General features: G+C 34.9%; 3 protein-coding genes across 4 annotated transcripts; 1 reads left to right on the top strand and 2 right to left on the bottom strand.

Moving 5' to 3' along the window:
* Positions 1-3,047: 3,047 nt before the first annotated feature.
* Positions 3,048-8,746, bottom strand: MUM2 (Glycosyl hydrolase family 35 protein). Of its 2 annotated transcripts, none has more exons than XM_018129518.2 (18): positions 8,406-8,746; positions 7,287-7,382; positions 7,076-7,188; positions 6,916-6,982; positions 6,661-6,753; positions 6,410-6,553; positions 6,214-6,308; positions 5,763-5,868; positions 5,459-5,543; positions 5,255-5,373; positions 4,944-5,108; positions 4,676-4,857; positions 4,489-4,580; positions 4,211-4,320; positions 3,978-4,085; positions 3,776-3,886; positions 3,418-3,563; positions 3,048-3,278 (listed from the first exon to the last, which is right to left on the bottom strand). In XM_018129518.2, the coding sequence occupies exons 1-18, from the start codon at positions 8,574-8,576 to the stop codon at positions 3,128-3,130; spliced, it is 2,154 nt and encodes a 717-aa protein (XP_017985007.2). In that variant the 5' UTR covers positions 8,577-8,746; the 3' UTR covers positions 3,048-3,127. The 2 variants fall into 2 exon arrangements, with proteins under 2 accessions (XP_017985007.2, XP_017985022.2); XM_018129533.2 differs by having other exon boundaries at positions 7,076-7,192; positions 8,406-8,548.
* Positions 8,747-13,395: 4,649 nt separating this feature from the next.
* On the top strand, positions 13,396-15,527 carry ATAF2 (NAC (No Apical Meristem) domain transcriptional regulator superfamily protein). The gene is made up of 3 exons (XM_007048467.3): positions 13,396-13,756; positions 14,079-14,356; positions 14,733-15,527. The coding sequence occupies exons 1-3, from the start codon at positions 13,597-13,599 to the stop codon at positions 15,183-15,185; spliced, it is 891 nt and encodes a 296-aa protein (XP_007048529.3). The 5' UTR covers positions 13,396-13,596; the 3' UTR covers positions 15,186-15,527.
* Positions 15,528-16,409: 882 nt separating this feature from the next.
* On the bottom strand, positions 16,410-20,239 carry LOC18611952 (aspartic proteinase Asp1). Its single transcript, XM_007048468.3, has 8 exons — positions 19,601-20,239; positions 19,200-19,317; positions 18,502-18,725; positions 17,758-17,982; positions 17,519-17,657; positions 17,006-17,206; positions 16,835-16,907; positions 16,410-16,733 (listed from the first exon to the last, which is right to left on the bottom strand). Exons 1-8 carry the CDS (start codon positions 19,774-19,776, stop codon positions 16,624-16,626), a joined length of 1,266 nt encoding a protein of 421 aa, XP_007048530.2. The 5' UTR covers positions 19,777-20,239; the 3' UTR covers positions 16,410-16,623.
* Positions 20,240-20,283: the final 44 nt, after the last annotated feature.

Here is a 20,283-nt window from a genome sequence, read left to right on the forward strand (position 1 = left end):
CAAACCAAAGTTCTCAGCTTTTTGCCAAAAAAATAATATAACAATAACTAATAAAATTATAAACCCATAGTCCATAGATTGTTCTTATTTGGGAAATGTTACTTTTATGTCATTATAATGGGTGACATGTATTTGGTATTTATCGAGATATATGTATGTCATAAACCAAAAATTGAAGAAAAGTTTATATTAATTTATATATGAATGTAACATCATGTGGAATAGTAACATGGACTATGACATTTGAACATTTTATTAGAAATAATTATTATGGATATGAAACAATTCATGCAAACCTTATACGACAGATGCATTGCTCTTTATTTGTTGTTTAATGTTGCATGTGCACTGTTTGACAATGCTGACGCTTGCAGGTCACACTTGTGTTGAATGCAACATCTCTAGCAGATAATACAAAGATTTCGTTCCCATCAACAAAATAAAAAAATTTATATTATACTTTTTATGATGTTAATATTTCAATTTTTGTTTTTTGGGAAAGGAAAATTGGACCCAATTCTTGCCTTTGCCGTCAAGGCATCCATCCCAATGGCTTTTTGTAGGTAACTAGTTGTATTACCTTTCTGTCAACCCTCCCGCTTCCTAGATACTACATTGAAAAGGAGGGAGGTTCATTCTCAAAGTATTTGATGCAATCATATGGAAAAATGCCTTCACTTTCACACATCTTTATCTATTTTTCGTAGAAAATGTTTTATATATTTTTATTTTATAATTATAATTATTTTTTTATGAAATTTTTATATATTGTTTTGAAATGAAATACTCATTTCTAATATTAATTATAATCGAACTTTACAAAATAAAAGTAATTAGATATTTTTTGAAAATAATTTTTGTCTTTGGGAGAGAAAGGCCATTAATCACTTGACTGACTTAGGTAAAGTTTTGAAAAATTCGGGTTTGATTTAAATCATTATTACATTTAATAAAATTATTATTTTTATTAAATGTTAATTTTTAAAATATATTAATATAAAAATGTTTTTTATATTTTAATAATAAATTTAATTTAAATAGACGAATCTGAAGGAATTCACTGACATAGTTAAAAGTGTCAATTTAATAATAATATATTGGACCACGTGTCTAGGGGAACATTGATCTACTCTTTTTTTTTTTTAATTGTTATTAGTTGATTGGAGAGATACTCAGCCTCGGAGGCTTAATACAATAATAAATAAATAGAATCTTATTAATTTATACAAAAACATTAATTAAAGAAAATAAATCCTTTGTGAATTCGATCCATAGAATCCCTCAGGTGCCCAACAAATAGTATAAAAGTGAAAAAAAAAATAGATTTTGAAAGAGATACAGGCGACGCGACAAATCACGTGACTACTAAAATCAAACAGAACACCTAAGTACATAAACCCAAAAAATCAAATGTAACGCGGAGAGATGGTCCCGAGGCCTTAATTGAGGTCCCACGTCAACGAAATATCTGTTAAAGTGTTACTAAAACAAGTAGCTCTCCAATCTAGATTTGATCTATTAAAAGAAAATCAATGTGAGAGACAATATATTATTGTTATTGTTATATTATCATTATTATTGGGGTTTTAGGAAAATGGGTCATGTCGCAAGTTTGGTGAACCGACGGACCGACAATGAGAGAAACATATATTAACAACATAACATGGGGAATTAATTAGTTAGATACCAAGATTATTTCCCATGACAGCATTGCTCCAGCTGTACCTCTTTTCTTGTCATTGTTTCACACTTGGACACTTGAGATTTGGCATAGTGCCAAAAGTTTTGGGACATTAAGATTTAATACTTATTATTTTGTTGAAGTTTACTCTGTGGATGTACCTTTCTTTATTTTTTTAAAAAAATTAGAGTAAAATATCTTAATTTTTTAAAATTTTGATAAAAATTTTATAAAAATTTATTAGTTTTCAAAATATACACTGTATCTCAAAATTATAAATATTGTTAATAAAAATAATAAAAAAATTAAAATATTTTTTATTAATTTAAAATTTTATTGTTATATTTAAAAAATAAAAAAGAAAGCACTTGTACTTCATTGGAGAGTTTTTTTAATTAATAAAAAATAATAAAATTATATAATTGTAATTATAAAAATTAATTAAAGATAAAATTATCTTTTTATTTTTATCACGACAACAAATTATTGAAAATACTAACTGTTGTGAAAAATATTTTTTTGAATGGAGTGTCAATTTTAAAAGTTAATGAATTTTTGTGTAATTTCGATGAAAATTTAAGATGAATAAAGTATTTTACCCAAAAAATTATTTTTTGGGCCCATGTAAGATAGAATAATGCTGTTTTGGCCAATATTGAGATAACCCTTTTACTCACAAATGATATTTATTTGATATATTAAAAAAATTCATGAATAATTATTTAGAAACTTGCCAACAACTCCTCCAATTTTAGCAATTAAACTTGGATCCAGGCCACCCAAAGGAGCCAGACCTAGTTGAAACAGCCCATATATGCTTCAACGTGCATGCAGTATTCCAATTAGTGGGATTTTTGGTTCCAATACTCCTTCCGATTTGGGCAGGCAGATCGAATCGCATTGAACTGGGGCTCCCCTTGCAGACCCAATCTTTCCTTTCCAAGAAAAGCTGAACCACTTTCTTGAAAACCTTCCGAGGAAGAACAAATACGCTTTACCAAATTCTTTGAATACTGAGGAGGACAGAATTGATGAGCTGCAAACTACAAGCATAGAGTGCCATTGGTTATTCCGAAAGGACAAATTGAATGGCTCTGCGGCTACGCCATCGGACCTTAGGGTTCTACATTGGCTTTTGGCTATGGGTGCCAGGGACCGTATCATGCGGTTGCTCGGAGCATATATGGGCCAACGTCTTAGACTACCGAATGTGCTCTTACAGCATTCTACCATGCAAAACCAAAGTTGATTAGAGTACTACATTGTATCTGTAGATTTATTTTTGTTTATATGCCAAATTGAACATTTGGTAATAAATTAAGCACTAAAGCTGCAATTAATTCTATACGGAACAAAGAATCTTAGATGCTATAAATGAATTATAGATTAGTGGTTTATATATTAACCAACATGGAGAGTGCATACACATTAATAAGGTTATATATATTATCGAGGGAGGTGATAGTAAGGAGTTTGTGAATCAAAATCAGCAACTGAGATGGTGTGTAATGAGATATGAAGAGGATCTCCATTCAACTCTTCAAGTACAATTAATAGATTTCCAGAAGGTTTGAGAAATGCTCGAGGCACATGGTACCTGCAATATCAACCAAAAGAGAGTATGCAGCTGTTAGTTTTGCATTTCTTTAAACAATCTGTAATGAATCAATCTGTGCATAAATGTGTCACTGTAACTTATATAATATATAATATTGGAAGGTGTAATGAATACTTACAAAGTTTGCGAGGGAACTCCTTTGGAAGTAAGAAATGAAACCCAATAGCGACCAATACTTTGTCCATTCACCCAAACTTCTCCTTTTCCCATGCTGCTTAGGTTTAAGGCAATGGGATCATCTCCAGTAGGTGCATCAAAAACAGTCTGGCAAATCACATGGAATTGTTGGAAAATGTTAGTTTTCTTTTTGTTATTACATTATATCAAAAGTTCCTGTAAAGAAAATGCAAAATTTTACCAATTTGGTTTTGAATAAGCTAAGGCTTAACTGTCATGAGACATCCAAAAACTCCATCCATGTTAATGTATGGACATGTATGAGAGATTAGGTAGCTCTTTCATGAATTATATTTTACCTTGTACCAAGTGAGCGACTGATTGGCAGAATGATCAATCTCACTACTCCACTCCACTTCATCTAAATTTTCTTCTTTATACACCTGTAACTTCTCCCCTAGCAAGCCAACCTACACATACACAATTTGTTAATATTGCCCTGGTGAAATAGTCTATTTTTCTATTGGCTAGTAGTGCCTAGTGTTTTAGGAAAAGGAAAACCTGATATCCCCATGTATAATTGGTAAAATCATATAACTCTGTTTCAGAGCATTGAATTTCCACTTTTGTCAATCCAGCAAATCTGCTCTCCAGGAAAGGTCCTGAATCCTGTTAAAAGAAAATCATATAATGACAACATGACTTATAATCATATCTTAATATAGTTGGAGTAATTTCAAAGAGTAGTTCCTACAATATATAATATAGTTTGTGGCTTGAGAGAGATTAATTACCGGTAATCCAACCATAACACTGAGTATTGATACATTGTTCAGACCATCAATTAGGTCAATTGGAATATCCATAGTAAAGCCTTTAATATTATGGCTCCCATGTCCAGCTTCTGAGGAAAAGAAGAGATCAGCAGTTAATAATTTTTTCTAGCTACTTGAATGGCATACTATAATTTTTGAATGGTATTCTTTTCATCTAAATCAAATTCAATTCTAGATTACTTAGGAACAACCATAAATTGTTATAATTTTACATTAACAAAAATAGAAATTTGTACCTACAAATTTGTTGTTGATGTAGGAATGCACGACATGTCCCAGGGACTCAATGTGAAGCACAGGTTCAGTGCAAGATGAATTGGGTTGAAAGCTGCTTTCAGCATGTTGTTTGCTAACATTAATTTCTTCCATAAATTTGTTCAAAAAAAGAGAAAGGGGTATAACTGAAATAACAGTATATGATACCTGAGAGTATACCAAAGGTAATCAGATCCATCTTTGGTTGTATTCATGTGCTCTAACAATGAATTTGCTTGCAGTGAGGTATCCAAGAAGTTTGGGATGACATCTCTGAATTCTTCCCAGCTATCAACTGCATCAAACATTTTGCTTGACGTCGTAATTCTCTTGTTTGGCTGTGTTTTTACCTGACATTAATGTTAATTAAATTAAATCATTGGTTAATTAATACATAATTATTTACGGATGCAGATATAGTAAAACCACAACTTACCTTTGCAGTGTTGAAAATTATATTCTGACAGTCTGGTAGAATGCTTATGGACTTTGGCAACAATTCAAACGAATTGTTCCGGAATTGCAAAGTCGCATTGTTTGTTGAATCATTGTTTACAAGAAATGCAACACATCCTCCACTTCCTTCTTCAAAAACATAAGCCTAAATCAAAATCAAAACATATAATTAGTTGTTGGCTTGTTGCTCCAAGAGAAGTGTTAAGCATCGATTTCTGATAATTCTTCTGAAACATTTTGCTGTGCAGTGGATATATATATATATATATAGTATAGTGAGAAGGAGTTCACCTGTTGAAATTGACCTATGGAGAAATTGGTTTGCACTCCCTCCAGTAAAGGAGTAGAGCAATTCTTTATTACAGCATGCAATTCCTTAAGATGACCCCATTTTGGTTGTCTTAGCAAACCTGAAGTAGAACTCATTCCAACAATCAAATTACTTTACGAAAGAAACTAGGAAAGAAATATCTTACATCTAATTAATTAACTCACCATATTCATCAAGAGGAGCCTGATCGTAGTAACTCGTGATCACGTAAGCAGATGCCGTCCTCCCAAAATTCGTTCCACCATGGTACTAGATTTGAAGGTTTCATCAAGAAATTCATGTTAGATACGGAGAAAAGAAGGGGATGGTTTTCATCAAGAAAAGCCATGTTAATATGGAAAAGCTATAAGGGCAATGTGCTTGAAAATTAACTTTGGAAGGAAGGCAATTGTTGTATAACAAGTGAACAACATATAGATATTAAAATGTTGAGTAGGTCTTAGCCCAATGAATCATAAATAGCCTTACCATGTAGTAATTTATGTAACTTCCCTTTTTTGCTATGAAAAGTGCAACATGAAATGCAATATCTTGAGCTGATCTTATGTATGGCTCTCCACCATATACTTGATAGCTTCAAAAAAGATTAGAATTAGTTGCCACAATAAATAAATTCCAAATTTTATTTTCAAGTATATGCTTAGGTATGAGCAACATTCAGAAATTACTTTTTATAAATGTAATTGTAATAGATAAAAAAAAAAATACTAACATTCATATTTTGGCATGTCTTATATTGATTTTCAATTATAACAACTTATAATTAAGTAAAACTTTCATCTTATAGGATATAGATAAGATCTTTATCCAAACTTCTATGGTCATTTATCACTTGAAGTAAGTCGAAGTGACTTAGTTTTCTTTCTTCCTTTAAAGAAATAAATTAAAGCATAGTAGTAATTTGGTAAAAAATGCTTACAAAGATGTCCAGTTTTCTGTCCACATGGATGGCTTGTTTGGTGAGTTGGGCCCTCCAAAAGTTTCTCCACATCTCATACCATTGCATGTATTAATCTACAAAACCATTTACAATCAACATATTTTTAGATTTGTTTTGTCCATAAACAAATTAAGAACATTAATTCCAAAGGAAGGAGGAGATAAATAGGACCAACCACTGGATCAGGAGCATCAGTTTGCTTGCACATTATCCATGGCACACCCGTTCCAAGGTCGACAGCCATTTTTGCTGCCCATCGAACATAAGCAGCTCCTTTTTCATGAAAAGCTGCTTCAATGTTTTGATATTCATTCTCAATCTACATATATAGACACATATATATTTTGTTAGTCTTGCTAATAAAAACTTATAAATGTGTTTGAAGATTATGATAGAATTGATTAGGTCTGTCTCTGATGAATTTACCTGTGATAGTATTATTGGGCCTCCTTGCGAAGCATATAAACCCACTGACTTCATCAAGTTCACTATTTTTGTAGTAAAGTTTTGCATGTAGTACTATACAAGCAGCAAAATCATAAGTAATAAAATATAAAAGGAAAAGATAGTGTGGGTTTATACCCTTTACTATCATTGTCATCATTGCAAGAAGGAACTAGAAATAAGTAGGAAGAATAAGGAAAAGGAGTGAGGGACCTAAATGAGAGAGTCGAAATGTACCTTAAAAGGTTCGTTATCTGTTCGATACACAATGCCAGGGACATCATGCAACCAAAATGGAAATCCCCTTAACAATTCCGATTCCAATAGCCCACGTTAATGAATGTGAGCCAAACGTGAGAAAGTAGTCAAGTTTATGAATAAGGGTGGATCAACTTACCCATAAGTCCATTCACTCTCAATGTAAGGTCCAATCCTAAGGCAAGCATAGAGCCCTTGTGCTTGGATTTCTTTCATGAATTTCACCAAATCATATCTTCCACTAAAGTCATACTGTCTAATGCAAAATGATAAAAATATTTTGTAAAATACACATATATGCATACACACATATATATTTTTATAGATAATTGAATTTTGAATCTTCTGACCTGACCGGGTTGAGGCTCATGCAAATTCCAAAACACGTAAGTTTGAATCACATCAACTCCTCCTTCTTTTGCTTTGGCTATCAAATATGGCCACATCTGCATATTATTTATTCTACTTAAACCATATGGCACCCTTTTGCTTTCATTAAGCATTCATGAGAGTGACATTGATAAGTTTAAAAGGGTAATCTATTTAACGTTCCTTTAATTTATATAATCACCAACCATCATCCCAATTAATATGAAAAAGATATCAGCAATAATTAGAGTTACTCAAGTTTTAACTGCCAAATCATTTCTATTTGCAAGCTAAGCAGATCGTTGCCCACAGACAAAACAAGAGATAAATCTTAAGAAAAATGTGTAGCTATGATGAGCCATACATGTGCATGTGTATATGGACAAAACCTATTTACGGAAAGCAGGCGGCACCTCCTACTGCAAAGTGCGCCCGTGATCCACCTCATGCCCTACTTTTCAATCAAAGAAGGAGAATTTTCATGCTAAAACGACTCTCTTTTTTTTGTATTGAAAGACAAAGAAAAGCGTGATATATGCTTGTTGCTGTTGTCGACATTCATTGATAGAAGAATGCCAAACTTAATGATGGAAGGGAAAAAGGCCAAAATTCATTAGCTCACCCTTACCTGTCTTTACAACGTGAATTTCCATTGTCTCTACGTGGTGTCATAATTAATTATAATTAAGTTCCTTTCTCTACTTTTCCTTTCAACAGCTCGTGAAGTTTATTGAAATTTAATTACATGATTTTAGCCCCAAGATGAAGTAGAACCTAGGATTCGATCAGACAAATGTAATAATTAAAATAAAGTGATCCATTGATTAAAGTTTAAAGTGATTAAATAATAATTCAATGTAATGTTCTTTCATAATTATTTATGCTAATTAATACACGTCCCATGCACACAGTAGTTTCTGCTTGTGAGCTTTGGCAATAATTGGCCATGTCTAATCAGAAAATTAAAAAGATGCAGGAATTTAATTAACAAAAGATCATTACCAATGAGTAGTTATGGTTGCCAGGTATAAGACAAAAGCAAGAAAGAAAGAAAGAGGGCATGCACTGCCGGTGAGAGGAGATGAAAGAAGATTGATTACCTGAGGAGTGCTGCGAGGATAGTGAATAGAACCAGAAAAGAGAATTTTCCTTTGGCCATTAATGATTAAAGATCTTCCATCATACGTGACAACATCTTCTCCCTCAACGCGGCAGCCTTCTCTGCCGATGCTCAACAGTACTGCAACAACTACATATATCCACCAGACCATCTCATCAGCTGGGACGACAGCTTCTTTAACTTTCAGCTGTGGCCTTTACAAACAAGATATATTTGAGCCAATATTGCAAATCTCTGGTGGGATATATGTTAAAGAAACAAGAAGTCACCTTGCAGCAGGGTTGGTGGTAGGTTGGTGAGCTTGGGCTAGCTGGTGTGTATATATATATATATATATATATACATACATATATGCTAGGTAGGGAAAGGAATCCAAAGGTCTGCAATTCCTGGAAGTATTCACTTTACAACCTCTATATATAAGCTTTTAGAATAGCACGTCATCTAGCTAATTAATATATATGTTGTCTCAACTAAAGTCTCAAGTTTGAATTTAATTTGATAAATATTTATTCACCCAATTTATAGCTCCTCGTTCATGAAAAAGATGTAAAAATAAAAGTGGAAGGTGTCATGTCTTGTTTCTTAATGTTGGTTCCGAATACAATGCCTGCGGAGGATGCAAAGTCAACAATTGTTTGTCATCTTGGCGTAAGGTTTTATTAACTTAGGAAACAAGAGCCCCAGCAGCAAGAAATTAAGACCAAAGCTTTACTTGTTTTACTAGCTAATTGTCACTTGTACGTGAACCCTCTCAGCCCCTCATTGGTAATATAAACTTGTAAGTCGAAACCCAATGTTAGAATGTCTTTCCAAGATAAAATTGTGAATTCAAAGTACATTGGAATGGAGATAGTAGGAACTCATAGGGAATAAATAATACTTTGAAATTTGGGAGTGTAGAAATTAAATCCATATCAGTGAGACCCTATTTGGTAAGGAGAAAATCTATGAATTTTGAAATTAAAGAAACTAAATTCATATCCAACTCTTTTGTTTGTAAACATTTGTATCCTTCTTAGTAGTTTTGAGCCTGTCTCATTTTCTTTCCAGTAGGACTGAGAAGGATATTCTTCTTCCAACATAGCCCAGTCTAATGTAAGCCTTTTTGTTATGGGCCTGTGCCCAACCTCCACATTTATAACAACACTCCCAACAAATGCTCCTTCCTCCTTTCTTTGCCTGCTTTTACGTGGATTGTTTTTTCTTTTTTAAATACAGATTGTTAGTTATTATAATTTTAGTGTTCTCTTTTTTTTTTTTATCATTTTAATTTTTTTATATGTAAAATCATGGACATATTAACTCACGTAAGTTTTTATATATATAAAGTCAAAAAATATTTTTTAAAAAATATTATTATTATAATAGATCGAGAGAATGAATGATTCAATTTTTTAAAATTTTAAACATAGAATTATGCTTTTGAATTGCACTTAAAGACATAAATAAATATATCTAAAAATTTTAATTCAAAATTTTCAAATTTTCCTATAAACTATAAGTCCAAATTTGCATTAAATAGGTATAAATTATCATATCTTTTTGATAGTCTACATATATATATATATATATCCCCGTGTAGTGAATTGGTGGGTATTATAACCCCCAAACTGATGACAACCCTAACGAAGTTTTATAGTAGCTAGGTTGGACTGAACTTAGAAACCATTCATTAATCGTCACGAAAAGAAAAAACAAAAGAAATAAATAGATGTACTGAGCATAGGGAGTTCAGTCGGTGTAATTGTGGCAGATACAGAAAAAGACAAGTCGACAGGTAAGGTCAAGGTCGGCAACTGGGGGAAGAAGCGGCAGCAGCATGAAAATCACGAGAAGCATCCCAGAAAGTGTGTTCCTTGCATTTATTTAATTTTTTTCTAAAAATATTAGTAACCAAATAATGTTCATTTCACTTGGACCATCTACATCTGCATCTACATCTACGTCTACATCTACTGACTATGTGTTTTTAAGGGGTCCCATCCCTTTTTTCCATGACACTGATGTTTTCTCATAAATTTCGTGATCCAAAATTTATTCTCATCCACTCGAAAGTACGGCGGCGTATTTTGCTACTTGGCTAACTCCCCTTGGTCCAAGGATTGTGGTTGTTAATAAATTAATTAACTGTAGTTTTCATACATTAATTAGAATATTAAGGTATTAGACTAAACGGGTTTCCACTTCACAATGGGTAGGGGCCCCAGCAAAAGGAAGGAGTAGTGTGACAAAGCTTTAGGCCAGATAAATCCTTCACAGGGCGAAGGCTATGCAATGGAGGTCGGCAACATCCTGGTAAGTTCCACTCACACATCCTTATCCAAGCAGAGGTCATTCCCCATGTCATAACTCGTTTAGCATTTAGCATCACACCCATCAGCCTATGATTTTCACTAATGTTTCAACTCCTACCTATACATTTTGACCCTTCTGCCTTTCCACTCTCTCTCTTCTGATTAATTTTGGAAGTCCCAATGGGACTTTCTTATTATTATATTATACATTATTATATGAATGAATGAAGAATAGTTACACTGTTTTTTTTTACTAAGTTTAATTTAGTGATAAATTAGGAAGATTAACCTCAAAGCATGCCTCCATTTTTCTTTTAATTCTATGCATGGATCACTCATTGAATCAGACTATACTTTGAAGTTTTTAATTAATTAGTGATTTACTTAAACCACGAGCTTTTGGCTTATAGAATAGCCTTTTAAGGGGTGTGTGCGTCAAATTAGATCTGGAGGTCGGATCCCCTTTCATGTCTTAATTACCAACATGTATTTTTTTTAATTAAGTATGGTGAGAGTGAATTATTTAACTCCATTTGATTAGTATCTTTGTTATTTCCTTCTTGTTATTTATTATTTATTGTTTTTGAAGAACTGCTATGAAACCAAAATGAAAGATAAATGAACTAAAATGGATAAATAATTAAAATGTAACACCAATTATATCATACGTAAGTGATCTATATAGAGGTAAAATCATGCCATTTTCCATCTAAAAAATTAGTATATGTTTTGTGCATAATTTTTCTTTTCTTTTTTTGTAATCAACGAGATGTTTTTTTTTTAAAAAAAATACACCAATCAAACAAAATTTTAAAGTGATTATATATATAACAAATTAAATTTTTTAATCCTATATCTATAATGTTTTCTTTTTTTAATTTGGATACCTATGTTCTCTAGCTTTTTTTTTAAAAAAAAACCTATGGACACTCAAAAATAAAATAAGGAAACGATAAGCATAGTTTGTATATGTGCATATATATAGTTTCTGTTTATGCTCTTTATCTCTCTCTTATTCTATCTAATTGGATAATCACAAGTTTAGATAATTATGAATTTTAGTTACTTCAAATTCAAGTTACTTAAAATATAGATTATTTCAAAGTTTGGCCTTTCAAATTAATCATGTTCAAGCTGTATATTTTATCATGATGTCATTTTTTATTTTTTATAAATTTGTAGTATATGTGTCATTTTCAATCAAAACAAAATTTAAAATGAGAACAAAAAAAAATTTGTCTGAATAAACCAACATGTTATTTGGTATCATGAGATTAATTAGTAGAACAGTTTCCTACAAAACTCCACACTAGGCATCGATCCAAAAAATGAATTCCTCCACGCCAACATGTTCAAAGCATATCCATGATAAATCCTTGTCCACGTTTCGAGCTTCACTCCATGCCAATATGTTCAAGGCATACTTATGATACATCCTTGTCCACGTTCCGAGCTTCACCAGTGAAGCCTTTTCCATGCTTTCCTTTTAAATTTCAAAACTTATCTATAGAAATCAAAATTCAAAATAAGGTGATTTTATAGTCCAAACTTTTTAATTTCATGAAAGCAAATATTTGTAGGCTGTAAAAGTCAATCCATATCTATCCTTAAAGGCCCAATATTGATGCCTTTGCTGCTAGGGGTTGAATGAGATTCAACCCTAAATTCCCAAAAACAAATTATATATATATATATATATATAATATTCAATAATAAAATTGACAATATTTTAAGCCAAAATTTGAATTAACTTCCAACCTACGTATCTCGCCAAACATTGTCACGGTATGAACTTTAGATGTTTATCTATTTTGTTATGAAACATGCTTTTTTTTTGTTTAAAAAAAAAAAAAGACAGAAGAAGGGAGTAGGGACATGATGTCTCAATCAAGTAGGGAACAAGGAGGTCCAGTGGGGCCCTGCATGAAAAGTTCGGGTCCTTTTGATCGAGGGCAGAGAGATTCTTCAGTAACAAAGAAATAGCAGAACGGATCAAAACCAGCGGAGGGATGACGTTGTCTCCATTACGTGAGATCCTGTTTTGACCCTTGACGTCTCTTCCTTTCCATTCCATTCCCAGCGTTGAAACTTTTCAATATCCCCTGCCAATCACCTCACCTGATCCTCCTGCACTCGCCACTCGTTGCCCCATACTTGCCCTCCAAGAAATCCATCCCACGGCCTCCGCTTCTCCCTCCGTTTATTAATTTTAATTTATGAAATGGGGCTTAGGCATCAACATTTATGCAACGGAATAACCTATTTTCGCCCCGGGTTTTTTTTTTGTGTCCCAGAAAATTAGATCGATAATTTTTTATTGAATTGAGCGGAAGGATTGATTTGTTTGCAATCTATGAACGTGGCATCAGGTGATTTACTAATACAGGCAGGCACAGGATTTAAAAGGAAGGAAAGCGAGTAGAAGATAAAAGTTTTGACTGTAGCCCAACGACATTCAACGATGATGAAGAGGCGCTGAGCCGACTTGAGGAACCGTCCAAAGTCCATGACGGAAGCCATGACAAAATCAATCCACACCAATAAAGCACATCCACGTGGCAACCTTGTCTTTCTTTTTCTAAGGGCTGCGGTCAGCTACGAAGGGAAAACGGTCGCTGCACTGTTTTACCCACGTTTGGGTTTCTCAAAGACAGCCGCACGTGTCTATTTTCTCTATAAAATCTTTCTTCTCACCTGCTCTCTGGTTCAAGTTCCAACCTCCAAAGACACAAAGCAGCAAAGCAAGCAAAGGAGCAAAAGGAGCGGAGCAGAGAAGAGAAAGGAAGAACAAAAACAGAAAAGAAACAAGGCACAAGGGTTTCCAAGGAGAAGCTCAAGGGAAGTTAGTGAAAAAAGAGAAATTTTTTTCAGAGAATGAAGGGAGAGTTAGAGTTGCCACCGGGATTCAGATTTCATCCTACAGATGATGAGTTGGTGAATCATTATTTGTGTAGGAAATGTGCATCTCAGCCTATTGCTGTGCCCATTATTGCCGAGATTGATCTCTACAAGTTTGATCCATGGCAGCTTCCAGGTATTTTTTTTTTTCAATTTTGCGTGGTGAATTTGGTCGATTTGTTTGGTTTTGGGAAATGGGCATCTGGGATTCGGGTCTAGTTTTCATAGGTTTTAGCTGATTTCATCATTAAAAGTATATGGGTATTTCATTATTCAAGCAAAAAGAAAAAAGCAGCAATTTTTTCTTTAATATGGCAAAAAATGCGGCAATTTTTCATGCGATTTATCAGTTCAAGTAACAAACAAGAAAATTCAAATAATTTGTTCCTTATTGAATTATTTTTGGGCTAATTACATAGAAGAGAGATTAATTAATTTTTTTTTTAAATTTGGTTTAGATATGGCGTTGTACGGTGAAAAAGAGTGGTATTTCTTTTCCCCCAGGGACCGGAAATATCCAAACGGGAGCCGGCCCAACAGGGCGGCCGGAAGCGGATATTGGAAGGCAACTGGTGCTGACAAGCCCATCGGGAAGCCGAAGCCACTGGGCATAAAAAAGGCACTTGTTTTCTACGCTGGCAAAGCCCCACGCGGTGTCAAAACCAATTGGATCATGCATGAATACCGCCTCGCCAATGTTGATAGGACCGCTGGCAAAAAGAGCGGCAACTTGAGGGTATGTGTTCATCTCCCCTTTTATGTTTTTAGTAATATTTCTAAGGGCCAAAATGGACATTTCACACTTTGTAGATGAAAGTTGCCAACCTGCCAGACCTTTGACTGCAAATTTAACAGTTTTTCAAACTTTCTAGGTTCTTGGGTTTAGAATATTCCTAAGCTAGTCCATACCATAATGGCAAGTGGGCACAATGGATTTTATCTTCTTTTGCAAGTTGCAAAAGCAAGTAATAGCCACGCCAGCATGAGCTGCATTGCTTTACACCTAACCCCATTTGACCAACAAAATTCAATTTCTTAGTTGTTCATTGAATTTTTAGCCAATTGGTTTTGCACTTTTCTCTGATCGGTGGGTTGCTTTGTGTTTGTTGCAGCTTGATGATTGGGTACTATGCCGGATATACAACAAGAAGGGAGCCATTGAGAAGCATTTCCCAAGTCAACAGAAATGGTTAAGTTACCCAGAAATGGAAGATCAGAAACCGACCATCTTAATGAATGGTCAATACATGACAACGCTGTCACAACAACCATCATTAATGTCCACCATGATGAATGATCTATTACCGACGGATGATGGTTCAGATTCTGTCCCGAGGTTGCATACCGACTCAAGTTCGTCGGGGCAGGTGCTGTCCCCTGAAACCAAGTGCGAGAAAGAGGTCCAAAGTGAACCAAAGTGGAATGAGCTGAGCAGTGCCCTTGATTTTCAGTTCAATTACATGGATGGATTCCAAGATGACCCGTTTGCAAGTCAGGTTCAGTATCAGATGGACCAGCTTTCGCCTTTGCAGGACATGTTCGCGTTTCTGCAGAAGCCATTTTAATTATCATATCTTATACAAAGACCCAAAACAAAAAACAAAAAGAAGAGAAGAGGGTCCTTATTTGTGGGCCAAAACATTTTTAATCTAGAAATGTCAATGTCCTAGTGTAGTATAGTGTTGGATTCATGCACGTGTTAATCACACGTGAACAATTTGTCAGATTCAATGGGGTGGGTGGCTAACAAGTGCAAGAGATTGGGTTGCACGTGGGGTGTAGCATAAATTGGCGGTGAAATGGTTTGACGGACTGGGCTCATCTTGACCTGGTTAGGTGATCCAATTGGAACCTGTTATATTTTCCCTCATGTGAATAATTAATGAGATTGTAGGAAATTCTTGTAAGATTTGTTGAAGAAATGTGAAATACTATATTCCCATTCAAGAATATGGATATCCCAGCGGACCTTTTGATGGGGATGGGGACTTGGTTGCCACTTTAGAAAACTGAAATTTTCTGCAGGGCACCAACACCAGGCACCAGGCTGGTATATACCCCTTCCACTGGGGACTTAATTTGATCATCTGGGTACTCAAATGTTTGACAACTTGAATTGTTGTCAACTGACAATACAATAATTCTAATGTTCCAACTGCAATGTCTACTTTAGAAAGATGAAGAGATTTATGACCTTCTCAAACAGTGGAAGAGCATAAACTAAAGCTCGAATATCCCCTCCAAGCCTATCGAATGATATGCACTTACCTGGCCTTGTGTTCCATGTCTAAATTGTACAACTTGTTAGATCTATATGAATAGGAAATACCATATTGCGATTGAAGAGTGGGGTTAAGATGGCTTCCATTTTTTTTTTGGGGGGGGGGGAGGGGGTGGGGGGGTTAACCTGGACAAAACGATAAAAGTATAGCACATAGGTCCTGGTGCAGCCGTAATCTCAACCACAGAATCTAATTGGACTTTGGGGGCTGGTAAGACAGTTGCCAGCTGGTTTAGAGAGTTGAAAATTCTGCAGGGCAGCAGCGATCACTCATCACTAGGCATTTCAGTATGATGCCTTTTTTCTGTTGGAGCAGCCGTAATCTCAAGTATCCAACGTTTGACAATTTGACAGAGATATTCTCTTTGGGACACCAAAGTGAGACAAAGAAACAGATACGATTCAGATTTTCCAACTGCATTTTCTCCTTGCTGTCAATTTCTATGACTCAAACCCGCAAAATATGGGATTGGCTAATTGAGAGATTAATTTAGTTTCTAGTTATGGATGCTATGCTCAATAGAATTTTTATTGATATCAGCATAATACAAATATACAGAGTGAAACCATTACTATAAAAGAATACACATGGATAATAGTAGAAATATACAGAGTGAAACCATTCCTGGCTTGTAAGTCTTGCAGGCTTTTCCCGCAGGGTAATCTTCTACACAATACCTAAGATGAAGACAGAAGGATAAAGAGATTTTTGGTTATTATTTTCACATGTAACCAGTTGTGGACCTAGGAAGCTGATCACAATTGGCAGGAGCCCATCCAATCACTTGCTTCTCATTGTCATAGATCACCATTCTGTCTTGCATTGATATGTCTGTTGAAATCACAAAAAAGGGAGGAAGTTATCATCATATGGTGTAAGGGCAGCAAATCAGCTGTTAAGTAGTATATCTAACTTGGTTCAGAAACTCTTACCTCCGATGACATTTAAATTTTGCAGCCCTACTTGTGTACCATTTAAAATTCCCAGGCAAACATTTCCCTTATTCTGTCAAAGACATCATGTCAGTGTCTCACTTTGAACAGAAAAAGAGACAAAAGTTAACTAAAAGTATAATTTAAGGTTTTAGGTCAGTAAGTGCTCACTGATATTATAAGATAAGCTTCAGGGGGTAATTCAAACTGGGTTTTTGTTCTGCTACTACTTGCAAAGGCCAAAGCCAGGGTCTTGAAGTATTTCTTGACATCGCGTACATTTTTGAAAGGCTTCCGGCCCTTCCAACAGAGTGGGAGTGTCTGGTCCTCTGGGGCTTCCTTTAAAGACCTTCCGCTTAATTCTTTCTTCAACTAGAGATATACATGGCATTTATACTCATTGGTTAAGCTAGCAAAATTTTCATGAAAAAGAAAATCACAATTATAGTTCAAAATAATTAGGTGATCGAAATACACAAGAAAGAGTTGATTTTACCAGAAGAACATAGCTATGGTAAGGAAGTAGCAGCATCAATTTCCGACTATCTAATTATTATTATATTCCCAATTATTTAGAAAAACAACTAGACACGAGGTAACAATATCAAGTTTCAAAAAGTAAATATCAGTAGATATTAGCAGAATAAAGTTTTGAAGATGTTCTGAAATTGCCTCAGAACTTACCAAAACCGTTAAAGTTTGATAAGCCTGAGAATTAAGGTAGGTGTAAGAGCTCCCACTGTCAAAAACTACAATGAGATTTTTAACACTCGTAGCTTTCCCACCAAATTGTAGTTCCGCAATCCCTGGAGAGTAGTACTTGCTGCCATAAACAGCAAGCAGAGGATTTGCTATCAGAACTTAAAGCAATCAACTATAATGAAGTTTAACTATCAAAATAAATGAAGAGAAGGCTTAATTACGTTAACTCCTGTGACATAGATGTCCAAGTCACACGTGAAGAATCATAGAGTCCATCCCCAAAGAATAGAAATCCTCCACCTCTTCCACTTAAACAGTGTCCTACAACATTTCGCACCAAACCCTGACTCTGAAGCTGAGACACAATACTGGCTTTTCCCCTTCCAAGGCCAAGTATTCCATCTAAGGGGTGATAAGATGAGCCTGGAATTTGATCATACCCGCATCTGCAAAAGGAACCAAAGCACAAAATGTATAAGGATGTGTTGAGGAGCAAGTTCCAAAAGGCATGAGAGTAAATTTCTGGTGCCTTATGCATTGAAAGACAAAAAGGATAAATAAGGGAGAGGGATCCCTATATAACAGATGTCAAATAGAAATCTTCAGAAATTAGAAGACCTAATGCTGATTTAAACAGAAGTTTTTGCCTCATACGTATCAATAGGACCTTTTCATGTCAGAGAAAAGAAATCTTAAAGGAAAGTTTTCCTAGTTAGAATTTCTGTCATCATATCTTTTCATTCCATCGTTTCCCCTTCTCCCACCCTCTCCCTGTCTCCTCCAAGTTCCTTGCACAAATAAAAGCTGCAGACATGATCAATGTACTTGTGTAAAATGATGACAATGTAGATGTTCATAGCAACAAGTATGAAATGGCAAGGTGCCATGTCAGCTTGCAAGAATGATGTATTTTTGACAGGATGGAAATTGCTGATAATGAAGATGGTTTTGGCCTAGATACCAACCCAAGGGCTAGACGAGGACTGAGTCGGATTCCATTTGTATAGTTTAAAGAAAACACATCTCGCACAAGGACCCCAAGGGATGAACCACCATCTGCGTACTCAACCTCATAGTCACATTGTTCTGGGTTTTCACATTTGTAGTCACCAGGTGGGTGCAATGCTGCACAAAGTGGATCCTTGCAGGGCACTAGGTCATTGGTGGGTCGGTAAAGTGGATGAGGTGCCTGCAAAGAGGGTGATAAAAAACATTTAATATTAACCGTTTACCTCTACCAACAAATATGTGCTTCTACAAAATGACATTCGGTAAATTGTGATCAGGAACTAGTAAGGATCTCACACAAGAAATTGGAGGTCATGGAAACCAGCAGAATGAGAGAAAAAAAAAACTGACAGAATTTGGATAACACAACATTGAAGCAGGAAACTGTAGGTTGAGGATAAGCAAGCAGGCTAAAGTTTTGAAGTTTGTGGCATCTGCTGCAAATAATTGGATAGATTATTCAATTTAATAAATATTTGCTCATGATATGCAGGCTTTCTCATCATGAAACCATCAATCTCATCAAACCAACCAAATATTAATTAAGAAAGATACAAAGTCAGATATACCACAAACAACAAATAATTCGGCAGTATTATTTTTTAACCAAAATGAAAGCATATATACTATAAAAGCTGTATTCTAATAATTTCACCTCAACACAATGGACGCAGGGAGCATCACATTGGAGCCATGTCAGGTCACTCCCGGTATCAAGATCAAGAAAATAGGGCTTGGGAGGCTGACCTATACTGATTGTAACATTATAGTACCTACAATAGAGAACAAATGGTGAATTCCATGACTTCATCAACATGTACAGAGATCTAACGGTATTAATTTGTGATCGTACTATCACTTTCTAGGCAGTATTTCATATGAAATCCACTATACATAGAGAGCAGGTTTCACATGAACATTTATGAAAAGCAGAAGTACAAAATCTATGAAGTGTCTTTCTGTAAATGAGAATATCCATAGATAATTTACGAAAACTTTCCAGAAGAGCCAATTTTGACAAAAAATGAAAGTTACCCATTCATATTCTATACATACCCAGTTGGATACACATTTCCATGAATTGGGAACAGAATGGAAGACCCAACTCTGTTCATCATCATGGAAGACCCCTTGTCAGTCGATATCATTGCTTTCCTCCATTTCTGATCAGAAGCTGAACAGAAACTCAAAAACAGTAACAGCAGCAACACACTCATTCGCCCTTTCCCCATTTGTCTCTCTATCACTCCCTTGTTTGATGACAAGAGATTGAACCCCAGGTGGAACTTTCAGGCGGTATTTGTTCTGATAAAAATGTCCGAAAGAGACAAAATAAGGCTTTAGCCTTATTCTAGTTTGGCCTTTTGTGGTTTATATGCGTTGATTGATCAGTCAAAAATTTGTTGATATTTAACGTTCAGAATCTTTGGATGGGTGTTTTTCTTGCAGGATAAGAAGTCATGGGAATTGCTTGGTTCTTCAAATTTCCCTTTAAGGAAAAAATCACAGTATTTCCGAATGTTAATATAGTTCAAAAATGAGGTTTCTTCTGGTGTTTGGGTTGCCATTAGCTTCTTTCTTTGATTCCCTTCCTCTTAGATGGGAGAATTGCTTTGGTGGGCTTTCGAACAATTCGAAAGCTAAAGCATGAGTAAGTCCATCTGAGCAGGAAAGGAGTAAAGTATAGAAAACCATAAACAAAGTCAATAATGTTTGAGGAATCAACGAAAAGGAACCTG

This window comes from Theobroma cacao, chromosome 1, assembly GCF_053813885.1.
Source record: "Theobroma cacao isolate CCN51 chromosome 1, ASM5381388v1, whole genome shotgun sequence".
Taxonomy (NCBI): domain Eukaryota; kingdom Viridiplantae; phylum Streptophyta; class Magnoliopsida; order Malvales; family Malvaceae; genus Theobroma; species Theobroma cacao.